General features: G+C 37.6%; 2 protein-coding genes and 1 long non-coding RNA gene across 7 annotated transcripts in view; 1 reads left to right on the forward strand and 2 right to left on the reverse strand.

Moving 5' to 3' along the window:
- The window catches only part of LOC123317479 (rap1 GTPase-activating protein 1), a 345747-nt gene that overhangs the window by 12933 nt on the left and 311248 nt on the right, over positions 1 to 21566 (forward strand). Inside the window, exons 1-2 of one of the 5 annotated variants that reach the window (XM_044904040.1) lie at positions 4452 to 4857; positions 6063 to 6152. The exons of 2 other annotated variants lie outside the window; for them this stretch is intronic. In XM_044904040.1, coding sequence (XP_044759975.1) covers positions 4619 to 4857; positions 6063 to 6152 — 329 coding nt within the window. In that variant the 5' untranslated portion in view covers positions 4452 to 4618. Of the gene's footprint in view, positions 1 to 43; positions 229 to 4451; positions 4858 to 6062; positions 6153 to 21566 lie in introns of those variants that run through there. 2 more of the 5 variants (XM_044904042.1, XM_044904041.1) reach the window with 2 other exon arrangements.
- Positions 10451 to 12913, reverse strand: LOC123317491. The gene is made up of 2 exons (XM_044904064.1): positions 12782 to 12913; positions 10451 to 11726 (listed from the first exon to the last, which is right to left on the reverse strand). Exons 1-2 carry the CDS (start codon positions 12830 to 12832, stop codon positions 10830 to 10832), a joined length of 948 nt encoding a protein of 315 aa, XP_044759999.1. The 5' UTR covers positions 12833 to 12913; the 3' UTR covers positions 10451 to 10829.
- Positions 18182 to 19360, reverse strand: LOC123317497. The gene is made up of 2 exons (XR_006538173.1): positions 18894 to 19360; positions 18182 to 18620 (listed from the first exon to the last, which is right to left on the reverse strand). It is a non-coding gene; the product is annotated as an uncharacterized LOC123317497 (long non-coding RNA).

Consider the following 21566-nt stretch of genomic DNA (forward strand, 5'->3'; position numbering starts at 1 on the left):
TGATTAGTGTTGCGGTCTCGTGACGAATGGTCGTAATTTTTCTGCCGCTGTTTTCGAGATGAGTCCGCAGTTGGACTGGGCCAAGTCTTTGGCGGATTGCATCGAGGAATTTGTTACTGGAAGTGGCGGATACGATAAGGCCTCGCAGGATAAGAAGTTGAGTGGCGATTTTATGCCGAGTGTTCCGGAGAGGGGAAGATTTGTTGGGAGTCATCATAGGTCGAAGAGGTAATGACGCCATTTACTAAAGCCAGATGAAATCGTTATTTGTTCTCTCCGAAATAGAAGAGAAAATATTGCCTATTTTGTGTGATTTCCGTTGATCAAGATGCGTTGTTTTGTAGTGGAAAGTAGAATACATTCCCATTTGTCACATATTGATCTGTCAGGACATTTTCATCATCATGAGAGCCAAAATAGCGTCATATTCAAGATATTGCTTCATTTTCATCCAAAAACTCTACTATTCGCTATCGATGAGTTGAATCGGTACTACACACCCCTGTCTGTGATCTGTTGCTAACCTCACTTTTGTCACACTGACCACAGAGGTAGATTTGTTTAAAGTGGTTGGTGAACGTCAAAAATCTCGAATTTCTGTAACTTTTTTTATTTTTCCCAATCTGGCTTGCGGTTCGAGACACGCTCCGGTTATCGTCTTTCGTGTGACATTTCAAACCTCTAAAACAGCTGATTTTCCACTCTTACCTCCTCTACTCGGTGCTCACGAAATTAGTATATACCGACTACATATGCGGGACGAATTTCCTTCACTCAACTTCACTATTTTCATTTCAATTTTCTATTCTAGTCTCCACTACTCTTTTTTACCCTTCTCCGCTTCAATCTACTCTACCCTACACTACACTACTCTACTCCACTCCACTCCACTCAGCTCCACTCTACTCCACTCCACTCCACTCCACTCCACTCCACTCCACTCCACTCCACTCCACTCCACTCCACTCCACTCCACTCCACTCCACTCCACTCCACTTCACTCCACCCCACTCCACTCCACTCCACTCCACTCCACTCCACTCCATTCCACACCACTCCACTCCACTCCACTCCACTCCACTCCACTCCACTCCACTCCACTCCACTCCACTCCACTCCACTCCACTCCACTCCACTCCACTCCACTCCACTCCACTCCACTCCACTCCACTCCACTCCACTCCACTCCACTCCACTCCACTCCACTCTACTCTACTCTACTGTACTCCGCTCATAGTTACATGGTTATCCTCGCCAAAATGTGGTTACCCAAGTAACTACAACCTAACCATAGTTAACCACTAGCGCCAAAATTCGCCTTTAAAACCATATCACTTCACTCCACTCTGCTCCACTCCACTTCACTTTACTTCACTTCACTTCACTTCATTTCACTTCACTTCACTTCACTTCACGTCACTTCACTCCACTCCACTCCACTCCACTCCACTCCACTCCACTCCACTCCACTCCACTCCACTCCACTCCACTCCACTCCACTCCACTCCACTCCACTCCACTCCACTCCACTCCACTCCACTCCACTCCACTCCACTCCACTCAACTCAGTAAATAAAATAAACGCAATATTCTGGAAAACTTTGAAATCTGATTGGGAGATCCCTGGTTTTGACATTGTGGACTATTTTTGAGCAACCCTCCCTGCGTTTCTTTTCTGTGGTTCTCACTACCGTCCTCAGAATTGTTGCAACAGTTTCGTGACATCTTTCTCCAGTCACAGAGCCGATTAAAAAAAAAAATCCCGTAATGACCGAATTACCCCGTGAGTGTGCCACCTCATTCTCGACCACCAAGCTCACGTTCTTCGCATAATAAAGTGAAAATAATTGTGATAAATGAAGGCATCGTGCGTTCGTATGTCACATTAACACCGTCGTAATCGACTCATCGTAGATAATACAGCGTAGCCAGTATACGCAACCAATTAGGACAAGAAATCGAAATGTCATATTCCGACAGACCTGATTTATATTCAATTGCAAAATTAAAATCTGAGTTACGGCGCATTTTGCCGCATGATTAATGCGGTAGTGGAGAGATAAGTTGGATATGAATTATTGTTGTTGTGGATCTCGATAGCGGTAAAAAGCATCCAGTTGAAGTTGTCTCCTCCAAATGAGTAACTTGAAACCAAATTTTAAAGTAAGACCTCCACAATTATATTTGCTCAGTTCGCTGAGAAGGACGCTGTGTGTTATCGAACAGCACAAAGTGAAAATTAAATCACAAAGAGATTGCGGAGTAGTACTTATTTCCCGAAAAAGGGCATTCAACTTCTAGAGTCGCGAACGTTTCACGACTCTTCTGAATTGATGTTTAACAACAAAATAGGCGCCGTTTCAGCTTAATGGCCTATGAAACCGAGCGTTTCAGTCGTTAAGTGATCGTCGTACTTCATCAATCTCTACACGTTTTTTGTCTCGAGACGAACAGAATCCCATTTGGAAATTTCTGTAAAGCGCATTCCTTTCCGTTCTCTTTGGCTAAGTCGACCGGTGTATCACGCTGTAACCAATTTATTCTACGTGATTGGCGTGAGATTTTTCATTGCACAGGTTAACATATAATAGGATAATAATTATACATCTCATATTAATATGATCATTAACTTGATCCACCTTTTCGGCTGATCAACAAACCATAATAAAATGAAATTCATAAATACTGAGGTCGAGAACACTACTCTTCGCTATCGATAAGTTGAATTGGTACTACCCAGCCCTGTCTGTGATCGGTGGTAACCTCACTTTTCCCAAACCGACGAATGACGTAGATTTGTTTACATTTGCGTTTGGTAGACGTCAAAAAACTCGAATTTCTGAAGCTTCTTTTCTTATTTTCGATCTGGCTCTCAGGTCGAGAGTATTTGCTGTGGTATACAGCGGTCCGCTCACAGATAGTAATCTCTCAACCCTTTAAATGTTTAAATCATCTGATTTTCCCTCTCAATCAGCTGATAATAAAATGAATTTCGTAAATACTGTAATACTGAGGTCAAAATCACTACCCTTCGCTATCGATTAGTTGAATCGATACTACCCACCCCTATCTGTGATCGGTGCTAACCATAGACATAACATGGGTTTAGTCTATGGTGCTAACCTTAAGTTTGTCAGTGTTGTCAAACTGATGACTGACCACAGATTTGATAATATTAAGTCTATGTGACTGAGCATAGACCTAATAACGCTTTATTAAGGCCCGTTTGCACCAATCCCCCTTAAAAAGAGTACTTAACTAAGCGTAGTTTCATTGTCAGTTGCACGACTGCGGCTTAACAGAATCTTAAGTAAGGGGCCCTTAAGTTTTCATATCTAGTGATATTTCAGTTTTTTTATTTTGGTGCAACTTCATTCTAGTCTAATAAAGCCTTTTCATTGGTTGGCCGGTTGCCGATGATCGTTGTCATTTCATTAACCTAACTTTATGGTCCTGTCAGTCAGTGTCAATTAAACTATTATATTATTATCAAAGAGTGACAACTTTTTGTTGCTGAATTAGCATTATTATTGATAATGAAATGGATTGTCAAATAAAAGGTACTTGACGTTATTAGAAAACCCACGGCAGTTCTGCAGCCAGTTTATGAGTTCAACAAATTATTTTAGGTTAGAATCCCGCCCTTAAATACCTAAGTGGTCATTACAGGAGCGTTTAAATTTGAGGCTAGCTTTAGCCATTTAAATGTCACTTCACAGTTGGTGCAACGTAATTTAAGTTCATTTTAAGGGACACTTAACACTAGGTGCGTTTGGTGCAAACGGGTCTAAGTCTATGTGACTGACGTAGATTTGTTTACATTTGCGTTTGGTAAAAACGTCAAAAACCTTGAATTTTTGAAGCTTTCTTCTTTTTATTTCCGATCTGGCTTCTGGGTCGAAAATATTCGCTGGATACGTCCTTCGTTTGGCATTTTTGGCGTCTAAATCAGCTGATTTTCCCTCTCCCACTTGGTGCTTACGAAATAAGTGTAATACCGAAAAGTGACCGTTATTCGATTTTTGAATTGACAAGAAAACAGATTGAAAAATTCAAAACCCCACTTAGGTTGGGTTCATACAGCGTTACTAAGAACTAAGGAATAGATCAATCTAATTGGCAGATGGCTTTCACTTGTTTGCCATTTGCCATTGTACTGATCAATTTCTAAGGCCTCAATTCTCAGGAGCTCTGCATGAACCCAGTTGAAGGAACGTCAATTATAATTCAATGCTTCGTTAAAATTTAAATCCTCCATCAAACTGTGAATGTATCCCATATGAAAGGGTTCGTAATTTAAAATAAAAATCGAAGTGTTCGAGCATTTAATTCTGTGCGTTACTTTCACTCAATCCGTATATTCAGCAGATGGAAACAGTATACAAAAAACAAAACATGAGAGAGCAGCTTAACGACACACGTTGTTATGATAGCGGTATCCACATTCGACGAAAAATTCACGAAATATACAAACAACTCGGCCCGTTTCTTTCGATTCCCGGTTTCGCGCGATCCGAATGGTTTTTCTATCCGCATTCTCCCGGTAATAATCGGCAATTAAAATCTAGTTTAGTACGGACCATTGCGCGCAAGACCTCTATCGCCTTTCCAAATTCCGATGTTTTCTTGGGAAGAATTGGCGCGATTGTTTTTCGTGGAAGTTCCGCGTTTGTGGGTGACGTTTTTGAAAGGTTCGCTGAGTAAGTTCTTCCCCGACATGTTGGCCAAAAATCCGGACAGGAGGACGTGGAATACGTTCGGCGTTAGGCGTACGAACTCGCTGTGGAAACGTACCTGCCGATCAAGGTTTTTGAGGTCACTCCGATGGCCCTCCACGAAGAGGGAGAGGTCCGTTAGGTGAGGAACAGTTGGTTTTTTCTATGAACCATTTGAAACTCCATCAACGATGAAAATTAAACTTGTGATTTTATTGTTGATTCATTTTCGCTGATTACAAAGAAATCAACACCCATCATAGATAAGTTAGTTGATTTTTTAGTGGATAATAGAGTCATTCGGGGCAACTGTGTGCACTTTTGCCTTTCAAGCCATACCCTGTTTCAAATGTTGAAGCTAGGAAAATTAAAACATATTCATAAGATAGAGAATTTTCTAATCTATAAGAAAACATCAGAAAGCAAACAAACAAAAACGTTTTCTTTCCGCAAAAAAGAATTTAATAGAGAAAGTCGGAGTGCGTTCACATGCCTCGTATTGCGGGTAAGTGTGCGCACCCTCATGGGGTAAGTGAACGCAGTGCTTAGTGAACCACACAATCAAAACAAATTACAAAATAATGTCATCAAAATGTTACAATATTAGAGAAATGCTGTTTATTTTCAATACAGAAGCGCTTTTTTACAAGCAGTGCATTATTGTGCGTGCCACAATTCTTGGTGAACACAACACTTGATACATTCCCCTGTTGGTGGCTCTTCATATTTTTCCGAACAAATAGGACAATAGTGATCGAGTCTTAACCAAGAAAATCAACAATGTCATAATTTATTCCTCACTGAACTAATGCCCATATAATGAATCTATGCGCACACTTACCCGCGCACACTTTCCCCAGTAAGCCAAAATTTGAATTGACGTTCTTATAGAGTTGAGCAGCTAAGAGAACATAAAATTTTTTATTATATATTTAGATTAATATGCCCCTGATCGAATAAAATATTGCTTAACACTGTCGAACTCGGAATTTGGACCTGGCAGAATTTGCAGTGATGCTGAAAATTAACAAGAAAACTAGTGAATTTGATTGATTGCAAATAAAAAGTTAACGAAACGTTGCACGTCGCACTCTTGAGAAGAACAAATTTGGGGATTCTGCGCCATTGCTTCACCCAAATGAACCCCTCTTTCATACATTGCATAGTCGAGATATACGCACTGCGCACACTTACCCACTGCGCTCAGTTACCCCAAATGACTCTACATTTCGATCAACAAATGAGGAGTTTCAACATGTTTCATAATCTTTTAACATCATTGAGGCTATGAACTGGCCCATGATCATTCACTGCGATACAAGGTTAACCCAGTATTTTACTCCCCAGGTTTTATACCCCAACCCCAATAGTGTCACTTGATTATGTAGGGTCCACATTTGACACCACCGTCTATAGAAGACTTCTTCTGACTCAAAGGTCAGTACAAATGTTGAATTTCCCGCATAGTCGAGTTTGAAAAAATTTGGCCACAGTTTATATTCTCTGGTTGAAAACTACACTGCTCAAAAATTGAAGTGGATATCCGGGGAAAAACGATGATTGCGTATTACACACTCAAAACATGGTCCTCGTAACTTACCTAATTTAAAAAAATACGAGAAACTCATTTAGTGGGGGGTGGAAGAGCAAGAGTTACAACCGTCGCACAAGATCGGCTAATTCGGTTCATTTCATGAAGCCAACAACTTTTTTGGTGGCCCAGTGCGTGTTTGGGGAGGCATTTATATTAATGGGCCCACAGTTCTTCTCAATCTCATCTAGGTAACTACAGTTGGGGAGCCGACGATGCTAAATCTGGATTTACTCGAGCATCGTGGAGACCTAGTGGATTTCGAAGGTTAGATGGTAGAAAGAAAAAGAGGTTCTATGATGTATGAATTTTCAGCTGTGCGGAAAGCGTCTGCAAGGTCTCAAAGTTGTAAAAAAAAATCGTCAGGTGTACAGGGTGGGCAAATTTCGATGTTTTAGTACTACAGCTTTTAAACCAGAGGACATAAACAAAATCTGATACCGCATTCTCGTTCTCTTTTTCTGAGAAACTTACAATAGCAGTAGTCATTTTTGGCCACTTTCTTTTGTTTTCGAGTTATAAGGAAAAATTGGAAAAATTGCGATATCGAAATAAATTTATATCTCCGCTAATACTGATGATGGAGCTCTGAAATTGAAACATTATACAGGCACTTTTTTACGTAGAATCCAGTGGCGTACTCGCCTTTTTAGCAGGTTTTTTAATTACGAAGCTATGACCCAAAGTTATGTTTTTTTAAATGGGAACACTAGTTTTCTGTGCAATTTTTTGAAAGCTTAATTTTTACTGATTTCAAAAATATATAACATCATATGGTTTGTATCAATATAAATAATAGAAAATGGTGAAAAACACTTTTTCCCAATATTTCTATGGTTTCAACTTTTGACGAGCACAGAAAAAATAGAGTTTCCTATAACAAAAGCAGTCTCCTTCCGGCAATGTCATTCTTTTTATGCTTTTTACCAATTTTCACAAAGTTTGAATCAAGATATATATCATATACTTTCATAATAATGAAAGGACTTATAGAAATAGACACTGGTAATCATACGATGCTATATTTTTCTATGCTCATCAAAAGTTGAAACCATAGAAATATTGAGAAAAAAAGGTTTTTGACCATTTTCTATTATTTGTATTGATACAAACCATATGATGTTATATATTTTTGAAATCAGTAAAAATTAAGCTTTCAAAAAATTGCACAGAAAACTAGTGTTCCCATTTAAAAAAACATAACTTTGGGTCATAGCTTCGTAATAGAAAATCCTGCTAAAATGGCGAGCACGCCACTGGATTCTGAGTAAAAAAGTGCCTGTATAATGTTTCAATTTCAGAGCTCTATCATGAATATTAGCGGAGATATAAATGTATTTCGATATCGCCATTTTTCCAGTTTTTGCTTTTAACTCGAAAACAAAAGAAAGTGGCCAAAAATGACTACTACTATTGTTAGTTTCTCAGAAAAAGAGAACGAGAATGGGGTATCAGATTTTGTGTATCTGCTCTGGTTTAAAGACTGTAGTGCTAAAACATCGAAATTTGCCCACCCTGTACACGTGTCGTTTTTTTACAATTTTGGCGCCCTACCACACATATTCGACACGCTAAAATTGTCAGATTAAGAGAATATATACTTTTCAACATGTAATTAACTACATATATCTTAATCTGACACGCTCGAGTATGTACAATGATCGTTTTTTTTTTATTATTCTGATAGGCTCTCCTAGACAATTCTCCCTATATGCAGGTCTAATTTTTGGTAGAGGCGCTCTACAGGGTCCAAGTACACGCTCGAGTAAATCCCAAATTTCCTTCTTCGGCTCCCCAACTACTATGATCTATTGCGATTTGTTCAACAAATTTCAATGAGCACTATGGAAAATTAACTTACGAAAATTATAAGTATTCTACAAAAGCTAAACACTTCCCCCAAACAAAGACCATCATTATCAAAATTCCACACCCACTGGATTACCAGTTTTTTAGCGTTATTTGGATCAAATCGAAGCTCTGGAACAACTTGAGTACTTTTCGAGCTGAACAGAAACATCACAAACCAGAATATCTGGATACCGTAGGCGATTCCCTTCGCTTTCGGCCTAAAGACCTCCCGGGGGGCACAAAAGCACTTCAACCCCTAATTGTCACAATAGACAGTAACCATCCACGTTTTACCCCCCGACATCGCCAGCGGTCAGTTCCAGAGCACATAAATCATATTTTTTTCTTCTTTCACTTAAGCTGATTTAATTGACGGCGGGTAGTCACGATTTGAAAGGGGTGGAAATTTGAATTTTCGGACGCCGGGTGTGCTCCTTTTGTAATTGACCGTTTGATAGCGGAGGTAGATTTAATTAGGGCCTTTTCAAGGGTTGCCCATTGTTCCTCTCTATTAAGTACCCCTATATACGAACTATTTTGCACGGGAGAAAGAAAAGGGTTGAAATATCAGGTGTGTTCAGACTAACGCGTGGTAGAGGGACAGTACGGATTTTGTGAATTACTGATTGATGGATATCCTGGATAAAAAGAATTGTAAAAAATTAGGTATACTTAACTTCAGTGTGAAGTGGATACATGAGTAACCAGAAATAATTTCATCGCAGTATTTTTCATTTATACCTACTGATTCGAAAAACTTTTCGTTATACATTTAAATTCGTTCCATGCAATCAAATTTTGAATCTCCACGCATATGATGTCGACAGATTGGATTTGAATTTTTCATCACATTTTGCGGCATGCTCACTGGAATTTAATTATGGAGGTTACCTGAAAATAGCAAATGAACTCGATTTGTGAAAAATTGAACCTTTAGGTCACGTTATTGTTTAGCCGGTGCTTCCAAGGTACCAGGGTATAGAAATATTAGGAATATGTTGAGATTTTGATTGTGTAAAACCTGCAGATTCCAAAATTTGTGTATTTGGTGCAAGTTATGTGAATTAGTTGCTCATTTCATGAAAGAGATTTATCCTCTATTTATATCTAGAAAGTGTTGTAGAAAGTGGGTAACTGAGCGCAGTGGGTAAGTGTGCGCAGTGCGTATATCTCGACTATGCAATATATGAAAGAGGAGTTCATTTGGGTGAAGCAAGTTCGCAGAATCGCCAAATTGGTTTTTCATAGGAGTGCGCCGTGCCACGTTTCTTTAACTTTTTATTTGCAATCAATCGAATTTACTAGTTTTCTTGTTAATTTTTAGCATCTCTGCAAATTCTGCCAGGTACAAGTTCCGAGTCCGACAGTGTTAAACAATATTTTATTCGATCATGGGCATATTAATCTAAATATATAATAAAACATTTCAGATCCTCTTAGCTGCTCAACTCTATAAGAACCGTCAATTCAAATTTTGGCTTACTGGGGAAAGTGTGCGCGGGTAAGTGTGCGCATAGATTCATTATATGGGCATTAGTTCAGTGAGGAATAAATTATGAAATTGTTGATTTTCTTGGTTAAGACTCGATCAATATTGTCTTATTTGTTCAGAAAAATAGGAAGAGCCACCAACAGGGGAATGTATCAAGTGTTGTGTTCACCAAGAATTGTGGCACGAACAATAATGCACTGCTTGTAAAAAGGCGCTTCTGTATCGACAATAAACAGCATTTCTCTAATATTGTTACATTTTGATGACATTATTTTGTAATTTGTTTTGATTGTGTTGTTCACAAAGCACTGCGTTCACTTACCCCGTGAGGGTGCGCACACTTACCCGCAATACGGGGCATGTGAACGCACTCCGACTTTCTCCATTAATTTCTTTTTTGCGGAAAGAAAACGTTTTTGTTTGTTTGCTTTTTGATGTTTTCTTATAGATTAGAAAATTCTCTATCTTATGAATATGTTTTAATTTTCCTAGCTTCAATATTTGAAACAGGGTATGGCTTGAAAGGCAAAAGTGCGCACAGTTGCCCCGAATGACTCTAAGCATGAGCATTTTCAGGTTTTTTAAATGAATCATTATGGCTATTTTTTACTCTTATTTCTTCGAAATTTGGTAGGATCTTTTAAATGAATATTGAATACACCTTCAAGAAAATTTTGAGTCAAATTCCAGTGTTTCATCTCAAACCTTCAATGACATCATTGGGAAAAACTTCTTGCGTACTCACATGAAGAAACAGTAATGCCAAATTGGCAAGAACTTGTTTTTTGGCCATGAAAATAATCACCTTTCCTTATCACTTTACTTTGTTTTGAACACCAATACGGTACCTATGTGTATTTTATAAATCATGGTCATTTATTTCCGTTATTATAGAATTATTGCTCACATAAAAATATCTCAATCATCCAATAAATTGCAATTTATGTAGGTACCATAACGAGTTACATCGAGTATACAGAAAGACAAGTTCAGCATCCAGCATCACGATCACTATAATTTTATTCTTTCAGTTCTTTTGCTAGCATTTTGTAAACTTTTATATTGATATTCTTATCATTTATGGAGATTCTGAGGATTTGTAAATTGCCTTTTTTATTGCTGAGAGTTAGGTTTGGTTAAGTCAGGTTGGACTATATTTTATTGGAATACATACTAAATATTAAACATTTACACCTTCGAAAGGTGGAAGTCCAAGACTATCTTCAAATTTCTTGGAACTTGCGCTGTCTGAAGACGGATCTCTGCCCATTCCCAAATACATATCCTTCATGAAGTCGATTGGGATCCCAGGATCTTGTTCTCCGGCAGACTTTTCCGTTATGGTCGTCGATTGGTCAGTCTTACCCGGTGCTGGCGGTTGTATAGGATTCATAGGTGGCGCATTGAAAATATTCGAAAAATCGCTAGGCATCTGAGGTAGGGTGTCCAATCCATTGAAAGTGGGACCTTGAGGAAAAGGCGAACCTACCGCGTTGGGTCCAAATGGTGGAAAGTTACTTCCGATATTCAACGAACCAGGAAACGAGGAACCTGGAAACGACGAACCTATGGGGACACCAGGTATGCCGGAACCTTCGAGATTCAGGACTCCGTAAGGTGGACTCGGCAAAGGAGGAAAAGGAGGCAAAGGACGACCACCGAAGGGCGGTAAATCGAGAAAATCATTGCGCAATGGAGGAAAAGGATTCTGATCCAGTACCTGATCGCATCTCAGGAACGGTACATTGCTACTGATGAAGCACATCAACCTGAAGGCGCACCTGAAGGGACTGGCTGCTACATCTGTGATTAGGAGGGGGTTCTCTGTCAGCAGCATCAAAAGGTTGTACGTTGCCCTGATGTGGTGCAAGGGACCGCACACTATGACCGTCCATATGGAGCATCGGGTCAGTCGGTCCATGTCTGCGCGTATGTTCTCCAACCTTTTGCCCTCCGGCGTGGATATGTCGAAGCGGGGGAAAGAACCAGCGTGGGCCATGCAGGTCGCGAAGTTCATGATCAGCTTGTGGATTTCTCCTATCTTGGTTCCGATCCATATGGACCCTGTCGGGCTTATCTGAAAATTAAAGTTGACCATGTAGGGTTCGAAAGACTTTGACGGTTTGTCAATGTAAAGGTTCTGCTACTTCTCTCTGTACAGCGTGACTGATTACGAAGGCCTCCTACCCCCTTCAACTTCAACAGAAGAAATGGATTCTCCAATAAAATCTTTTTTGAATTTTTACCTACAAACTGTCACAGGAAAATAATTTCCTATCACAAATGATTCAAGACCTGTTTTTTTATTGCAAAAGTGCACGAATTCACTTCATTACTCGAAAGTAACTTGAAAATATTGTTTTCATAACTTTGGAATTCAATAATGAAACAAAACGAAGGGAAATAACAATTTGAAAATAAGTTCAATGATTTTTATTAAATTAAATCTCACAAAGAGTGTTGAAAGTGGCCACAATGAGCACTATTTATATGCTCCACACCTCATGATGAATGATTGCTTGCATGTCCCATTACAGTTGCTCAAAATTTTTGAAAAAAGGTTCAGATTAAACTAGGCCTTAACTCATTATAAAAGGAAATTATTTTATATTAAATGATGGAAATACAGTGAATTATATCAATTCGGAAGCTTAATTAAACAGACATGTTTTTTCTTACTTTGACACTCAGGTACAAAATATTTAACACAGGATATTTGAATTAGATTTTTGTTAAAAATAAACTATGCATGCATCCCAAAAAATAATGAATAACTTCGATAGCTCATCGATCTAGGAATAATATTCAAAAAATTCCTTCATTTGGAGTCTGGCCATCAAAAATAATGGAAAGAGTAAAATTTTTTTGAATATAAAACATATTTTTCTGAACCGCCACAACGTCCTCTACCCGGAGGTACCATATTATCCATTCATTAAGCCACACCCTGTATATGAGACAAAAAAAGATAGGTTCACGCCCAAGTTTTCTGAAATATCCTTTATGAATGAGAAAATTTCTAAAAAAAACGTTTTTTCTACAAAATGGCACTAAAAGTTGAAGGAGTGAGGCATTCATTCTATCTCGATACCCCCTCCTAATTTAAATTAACGAATTCTGAAGTGTACTCACTTGAGAGGAGAAAAGTCCCAAAAGGGATACCATGAAGATTATAGCATTCATCAGAGTATTTCTAACGCTGTATGTGAGAAGGTTTGGCTAGTGATTGCACGCTCTAAACAGCATATTAAAGCGATTCTCAATATAATACGGTCATTTGATGTCACCATTATCGTAAAATCGCGCACCGACCGAAAAATTTCCACATTTACTGATATACAGGCGGAATGCACAGATTTCAGAAGTAATAGATGAGATGTGCATTTTTCCGGGTATAATAGAACCATTAATTCTCCACGTAGGTAAATGGCTCACGATCATGATTTGAGATTTTCACCATAAAGATACAATTTAGAAATAAATATATATTTTACTCACCCCAATATCATAGATGGTGTCATATAAACATAGATGTAGCATTGTTTTCCTACATTGTTGGATAGAACACCGAGGCAAAATAACACATATATAAATATTTAACAGTAGATTCTTGAGGTCAAAAGAAACACATTTTTCCTTTGCCATTTTATCTGAATCGGCTTGGTTTAAAAGATACAGGCTGTTGAAGAACCATAAAAAATGTAATTTTTAGTTCTCACAAACGGTTTCATCGAATGAAATTAATTTCGGAATATATAGTTTTTCATTTATTTGATTGATCTTTTTCGAAAACAAGATATCACCCACGTCTTCCAGTTTTCTCATCATGACTTTTACGTACCATAAAAATTTCAAAAATTCAAAGAACCCAACTCTTGAAACTAAGTTATCTAATGAATATTTGAATGTTTTGTACAATGAAAGTATTCTTTATATTTTCTCGTATAATGGCGCCGTTTTCGAGTAATTTGATTCTCAAAAATAAAAAATATCTGGGAAATTCGAAAATTTGGGTACTTTGACCGAATACAATTCCTTTTAAAAGAGCCACAGATGAGTAGTGTCACAGATTTAGCTAGTTATTCTGTAGGTAGTTTTGTTTTTCCAGGGGTGGCACAGCTCATTATGAAAACTTTAAATGGATAGGTATATATTTTCATCTGGGCCAAATCTGAAAAAATGGTAGATATAAAAAAGTTCTTTTTTTGACCTCAGAAATCTACTGCTAAAATATTTGTACAAAAGTCAAAAACCCACCCTGTATATTAAGGAAGGAATGATCGAAATTATTCTGTTTTTGTCATCCTATTGATCCAGAGGAACCCATACTGACAATATAGTGAGGGATGAAATTCCTTTCTAGGTTTTTTCTTGTTTTGGCGTTCGACACAATAAAATTCGAGTCCTTGTTGCAACTCTGGAGAATGTGCCGGAATTTTCATTGCCTTAATGAAAACTTCCTTTGTTCCCGAACTAATTCAGGTTATTTGTGTTACCCGAAAAAACACCTTGGGATGCCTTTCAATTTGTCACAACTCCCCAACATACCGATTGATTTCTTTTTCTTTCCCTCTGGAAGAGGGGAAAATGCCCTCTGCGGCACACTCATTTGAAGAATTGATAGTGTTCATCGGAATCCTATATTTTCATACCAAACTTCTGGATCTTCAACCCTGTTTGTTATCCAAGAACTGTCGTAATTTTTCGTTGATTTCAATTGTTTCTAGGCCAAATTATAGATCAATTCTTTGGTTTTGAAACGATCTATAGAAAAGTTTTCCAAAAATGTAGATAGCTTATTTACACAGGGTGAAAAAAACCCATATATTTGTAGTCCCTGTGGAACATTTCGGGAAATTTGTAGAGTTGACGCTCAGTTAATTACAAAGACCATCCCTGTCGCCATCTTTCAGTCGGCAAACCTCTTATTGCTTTTATTTGAATACATGTATCTTCAAAAGAAATCAAGATATCAAGGTGAAATAAAAACTGAAAGATGGCGGAAGAATGGTCCTTGTAATAAACTGAGCGTAAACTGTACAACTTCCCGAACCGTTTCACAGGTTGTTAACAAATTGGACTACAAATACATGATTTTTTTCACTCTGTGTGAATAAGCTATCAACATTTTGGGAAAAATTTCAAGGAGTTTGTTTCAATATCAAAGAATTCATCTACAATTTGGCGTAGAAACAATTAAAATCGATGAAAAATTACGAGAGTTCTTGGACAACGAACTTCACCAAAATGTTTGGTGGCCGAGTTTTTTTGCTGGTGAGAGTATAATCCAGCGGATGGAGAGAGGACACTCAATCGATTTCTCGTGTTCGAATACTCAAATATTCAAACCAAGCTTTCAGATATCTACGACACTGTTTTCGGGAAAATCAATTTTATACATTTTCCATTCTTGATTTCTGAGCTGATACATTTTTGAATCAGCAAGCTTCTGTGTCGCACCCCTGGCGGATCTAACCCCTTCGGTTATTACCCTAAAACGGGACGCCAAACCTGCGGGACCCTCGTCGTTGCAGCGACACTTGTTGAACGGGGCTGCGCACGCTCCGGTTATGTATCTCGCGGGAGGGTCCGTGAAGTTAGCGAAAAGTTGAAAGCACTAATTCTGAAACTATGTTAAATATTTAGTGCTTAATTAGTGCCTATTAGTGCCGTATAAATCTTTGACAGCACCATTGTAGTTTTTGAGAAATTGATAATTCAAGTTCTTGGTGCTGACTTCACGCTCAGCACCAACATTTTCAAATTACCATGAAATTATTATACTAATATTTAGTGCTTAATTAGTGCCTATTAGTGCTTTTGGAACCAATGGAAAAAAATGAACGGTTTTCAAAATATCACAGATTATTTCCTTTGGTGCTGACTTCACGCCCAGCACCAACATATTGAAATTTCGTGAAAATTTTTGTTGCAATAATTAGTGCTTAATTAGTGCATATTAGTGCTTTTAAAACGGATGCGATATCATTTTTAGTTTCACAGTAATTGCCTGATGCTTTTCGAACTAGCGTGAAGTTAGCGAAAAGTTGGAAGCACTAATTCTGAAATTATGTCAAATATTTAGTGCTTCATTAGTGCAAATTAGTGCCGTATAAATCTTTGACAGCACCCTTGTAGTTTTTGAGTTACACGAAAAAATCTGTTTTGATACCGCGTAGCCATCTATGGAGAGGTATGCGAGTCATTCTCTGCAATAGATTCGTCGTCAGTGCGTCATTTTATTATCACCTAAAGCGGCTCACACATATACGACTTGGGGCGCCAATCTTGATATCGAAGAATAATTGTACTATTGATTTAAGGGGACACAAAACTATTTTCTGAATTATTCAAATAATGTTTGTATGAAGTAAAGGTTCTTTTTTTCAGATACTGCCTAAACTCTTTTTTCTTTTGTAATAATAATAATACTTTTTAGGTCATCGAGATGAAAAGAGTGTATTATATGCTTAGAAAGAATATCAGAAGAACTGTATTATTTTTCAATATGGAAGTACGAAAATTCTAACAGAAAAATGTATAGTGCTATGAAAATAGACATATTATCCCCTATAATGGGGATAATAGTAAAATATATTTTTATGTATATCTAACCAGACATATGAAAATAAAAATGTCTTAATACGTAGGTACATAACGAAACATAATAGCAATATTTCGACAAAAAAATTCTCAAACATAAACGATGCAACAACAAACTCGAAAAAACGCCAAATTTTCAATATGTAATACAACAAAAAATTGATGACGAGAAGGCAGAATCATATATCCATTTGAAAAGCAGTTTACAAAAATTTCAGCTTCATTCAAATAATGAATTTGTGTAATTTCATGCTACATCAATCTTTTAATAGGTATACCTATATATATTCTTCCCATTGACCATTGACCCTAATATTTTCTCTAAAATTAGCTGTCTCGTAAACTATGAGTTTCATTATGAATGATTAAGATAATTTCGATTCCATAAATATAAATAAATAAATCTTTCTATCACAGTCGATAAATGAAGAGTATGTATATTTTTGGAGTTTCGATTAATGTGATAATCGCGAGCTGAGTTTCCTCTTCATTTTCTCGTTTGCTTAATATGATCAAGTGTCCTTGAATATTGATGGTTAAAGATCACGCAAATCAGTGGTCATAATATAATACGATCTTAGACAGACTAGACGATACGATACGAATATTTTGTTGAGTCTGTGGAAGACTTTAGATTCAATAGATTGGCATTTGCGTCAAATATCGGCTCTACAACGAAAAAGGGCAACTACAACGAAAAAGGGACGAGTAAGAGGTTTTTCGTTGTTTTTAGCTATTTCTAGATTTTTCGTATATCTTCCCCACTCAACATCTTCACCTGAGGTCACCTCAGACCTCCCTTAGGCGTCCCCCCACCAAAAAATGTGTATTATCGTCTATGTATGGATCTAAGGAATTAAATAATGTGCTTTACTACCCTGATCTTTCTCAGAGAATATGTTCCCTTTTTTATATGTTTTATTCAAGAAATTGAAATTCATGAAAATATTATTCTTTAACCGATTTCCAAATCTGCCGATTTTGCGCAGTCGTTTCTACCGAGTTCGGAAGTTTGACAACGCTGTTCTCAACATTACGATTGGGTAGAGCCGAGATCCGACGCAAATGCCAATCTATTGAATCTAAAGTCTTCCACAGACTTAACAAAATATTCGTGTCGAATTTGTCTAGTCTGTCTAAGATCGTATTATATTATGACCACCAGGTCAATCTGGATTTTCTTGAGTTCTGTAATCTTATATCGAACAATGTCGATCTACAAACGTTAAAATAATAAGCTTTGTGAAAAGTTTTAGCAGCCCATGCGACCATGCGAAAAAACCATACCTAAGCATTAAGAGGAGTTTCTGTTTGATATTCTCATTTTAAGATCAGTACGCAAAATTTTACTCACTTCCGAATATAAGAGATGGTGAGAGGTGAAATAGATAGTCTTTCCGGGAATTCAATATTATCTTCATTTTCTTGTTCTTCCGTTGGTAATGATATATTACTTCAATATCAAGAGAAGTGTTCGAGATAGGTAAGGAAAAGTAGAAAAAACAAACTGATTTGCGTGATCTTTAACCTTCAATATTCAAGGACACTTGGTCATATGAAGCAAACGAGAAAATGAAGAGGAAACTCAGCTCACGATTATCACATTAATCGGAACTCCAAAAATATACATACTCTTCATTTATCGACTGTGATAGAAAGATTTATTTATTTATATTTATGGAATCGAAATTATCTTAATCATTCATAATGAAACTCATATTTTACGAGACAGCTAATTTTAGAGGAAATATTAGGGTCAATGGTCAATGGGAAGAATATATATAGGTAGACCTATTAAAAGATTGATGTAGCATGAAATTACACAAATTCATTTGTAACGTGACAATTGCCCTGAAGGGCGTTCGAGCATGAAACTCTACTTCTAATTTCTCAAGGGGGGCTTGATTACCCCAGCAACAAAATTCCCAGTCAGGTCTTTCACAATATATTATTTAAAATAATTACAATGTACAATCTGAAAATCACTCGTAATGACAGAAATTTAAAGTTTACAGTCTCTCAAAATTTCACAACTTAGATCTACTTAGCTTAAGTGAGTTCAAGCAACAGATCTGTCCCTTTGGACGTGGGTTTCCTGTAGTATTCGATAATGTGCAGCGTAGAGTTGAATTTCAGCCCAAGGTTGATGATTCTGCTTTAAACCAAAATCGTACTTTCAGAGTCAGACACCTGCATTTCTGTCCAAATTCTATTAAGCCTCAAGCTCCGTTCAAATGCTGTGCCTCAAGCCAAAGTTGCATTCCAAATTCTTGTCAAACACATAAGCAGCCAGCTCCGGTACAGAAATTGGAGTTCCAGTCCAAAAATTTGAGCTCCGTACCAAAAATTTGAGCTCCGGACCAAAAAGCTATGCGAAATAAACAAGAATGAAAATGTGCAGAAAAATTTAACAGAACTCCTTCCCAACTCTTCATGAGAAAACAAAGATTTTCATGAACAAAATAATATAATTATTAAATAAACCTGAGAAGGAATCCTGCTCTGGGGAAATGAAAAGCAGTACAAGAACATGTGCTGTAAAACAAAATGAAGGCAAGCAATAAATCTAGAACCAGCAAATTTACCTAATCAAACATTCCTAGTGAGATCCCTGTTTAAATTAAAGGAATTATGAACTTACCGAGACAATATTGTTAACCTCGCCAACTTAAAATTCATTAATTTCAGAATAATCAATCGATGAATTCCGATACGATATTTCGACAGATAACCTTCTTCCTTGAGGGAAAAAACGGAAAAGGAAGAACCTTCGAGAAATTTTCAATGCGCAGACAAATGAAAGATTACAGAGGCGCGAGACACAGAGTTAATGTGTGTCAAGGTAAAGATGTAGTTCGCGAAAATCAGCGGCGTTGCAACAATAAGGTGTCAAGCATGGGCGTGCAAGACGTTGCACACACCTCTCACCAGGAAAGAAAAAAAATTTGCAAAAATTTTTTTTTATAAAACATGCTGAAGGCTGAACACAGTGAAGGCTACTTGAAAATAATGTGAAAATGAAGAAGGCTGAAGGCGATTCGAGAGGTAAAATGCTGAAGGCTATTTGAAATTTCGAGGACAATGAAAACGCTGAAGGCGACTTAAAGCTAAAACTAGGAAAAGGTGAAAGATATCTAGTCACTGAAGGTGGCTAGATACCGGCATGTCCAGCTAGATATGAGATGAAAATACAAACCGATTCAACTAAAGATATTAAATAATGGGCCGAAATTTTTTTAATAATTTTTTTTGCAAACTAAAAAGAGAAACTTCATCGAAATCCGAATCGAAGATTTCGATGAAGGCGCTGGACAAGGGGGATATTTTTTAACTAAGGTCGCTTCCCCTGCGACCCCCATCACATCTTAGAGTGGTGATGTCCGCATCGAGAGTCACAATCGGTATAATAGAAAATTTTTCGTGTCAAAGGTCGGTATGGTCACAAATCATAATCGGAACATTCAGTGGTCCGCGTGGGCAAAAAGCTACGGCTTAGTGCACGACCAACTGATAACTCGTCGGGAGTTTTACAAGGAAGAAAGAGTCAAAATCCGTAAGAAAAAGAAGAAAAGGTAGCTCAGCGTGCCCTCGCACACTAGCCCGATAAAGATGTCAGAGTCGGTAAGAAGATTTCAAAGAAAAGACATAGTCGGTAAGATTTCAAAGAGAAGACATAATCGGTAAGATTTTAAAGAAGAGACATAGTCGGTAAGATTTTAGAAGAGACATAGTCGGTAAGATTTTAAAGAAGAGACATAGTCGGTAAGATTTTAAAGAAAAGACATAATTGGTATGTAATTGTTACACAAATTCGGTAAAGAGTCATCCTCAACGATGAACAGTCAAATCCGGTGTAAATGAAGACAGCAAGTTTGCAGTCTGTCTCACTTAAGATGTTAAACGTGAAATGTGAAGGTGATCTAACAAAATATTTCGAAATCACTTCCCAACCCATCCTCTCCATTGAAGTGAACGAAAAGCTCGCGGCAAAAGTTTGTTGGGCGCCAGCAGGTGTAAAACCTGCAAAGTCAAAAATAGGGGAAAACATTTCAATCCGGTGCTCAGAAAATGTATCTGCATCAGTGACGCAAAATTTAAAATCAAACTCCAAAATATACAGTTGGATACAACAAGATTTTTTTAAGTGCATATCCGCAATATATTCCAGACAAATTAACGGCAATTTCATGCAAAGCTAAGACAAATTACGAGGAAGGTCGAAAATAGGTACGATAAAGAAATTGCCAATCAAGTAAATAATCCTGTGCACCGGAAAGAGTGAATTTAATGGTCATGTTCGTGTTCGTCAGAGTCGGTAGGTACATCATGAGTTAGATCAGGTTTAAGATGTTTAACATGGAAGTTACCCAGTTTGTGTCCGTCTAGATCTTTCAAGGCATAGACCAATGGGGAGATAACTTCATCGACAATACAAGGAATATACTTTGGAGCGAACTTAGCAGAAAACTTATTCGATGCATCCGAGAGGACAAAATTCTTCCTCCAAACCCTATCACCTACACCATAACGAACGTCACGCTTCCTCAGATTATAGCGATTTGCATTCTTCTTATATGCATCAAAGAGTCTACGCTGAACAGTCTTATAAAGGTCCGGAAGGTTTTTGAGTTGTAGAGATGGGTCCAAAAACTTATTTTCCACTTCAATCAAATTACTAGCGTTATCTGAAATCAAACCAAAGAAAGCACCGTCAGTGGGAACGTTTCTGCCAAAACACAAATAAGATGGAGAATAACCCGTGACTTCATGCCTTGCCAATCTGATAGCTTGTGCAATTTGATAGAGATTCTGATCCCAAGTATTATGCTTTTCATCGATGAAAGATCTAATTGCGGTTGTTATCGTTTTATTGACTCGTTCAGTGGGATTAATTTGTGGAAAATACCTTGCATTGTACCAGATTTTTTGTACATTATATTTCTTAGCCAAATTCTTAAATTCATTGGAAGTGAATTGAACTCCATTATCTACAACTATGATCTGCGGAACACCAAACATAAGGAAAACCTGATTCTCAATGAACTTGACAACACCCTTTGAGGTGGCTCTAGCCATAGGGTGCACTAAGACAAACTTGGTGAACCAATCTGTAACTACAAGGACGTACTGATTACCATTCTTCGATCTGGGATATGGACCCAACAAGTCGGCAGATATTAACTGGAAGGGAAAATTTATATTGCGATAATTACCAGTTAAACCAGCTTGTGGCAAATTGTCCGACTTGCACGAAGCACATACCTTACATCTACGAATATATAATTTTACGGAATTCCTCATTTTCGGCCAGTAG

The sequence above is a fragment of the Coccinella septempunctata genome, chromosome 7, assembly GCF_907165205.1.
Source record: "Coccinella septempunctata chromosome 7, icCocSept1.1, whole genome shotgun sequence".
Taxonomy (NCBI): Eukaryota; Metazoa; Arthropoda; class Insecta; order Coleoptera; family Coccinellidae; genus Coccinella; species Coccinella septempunctata.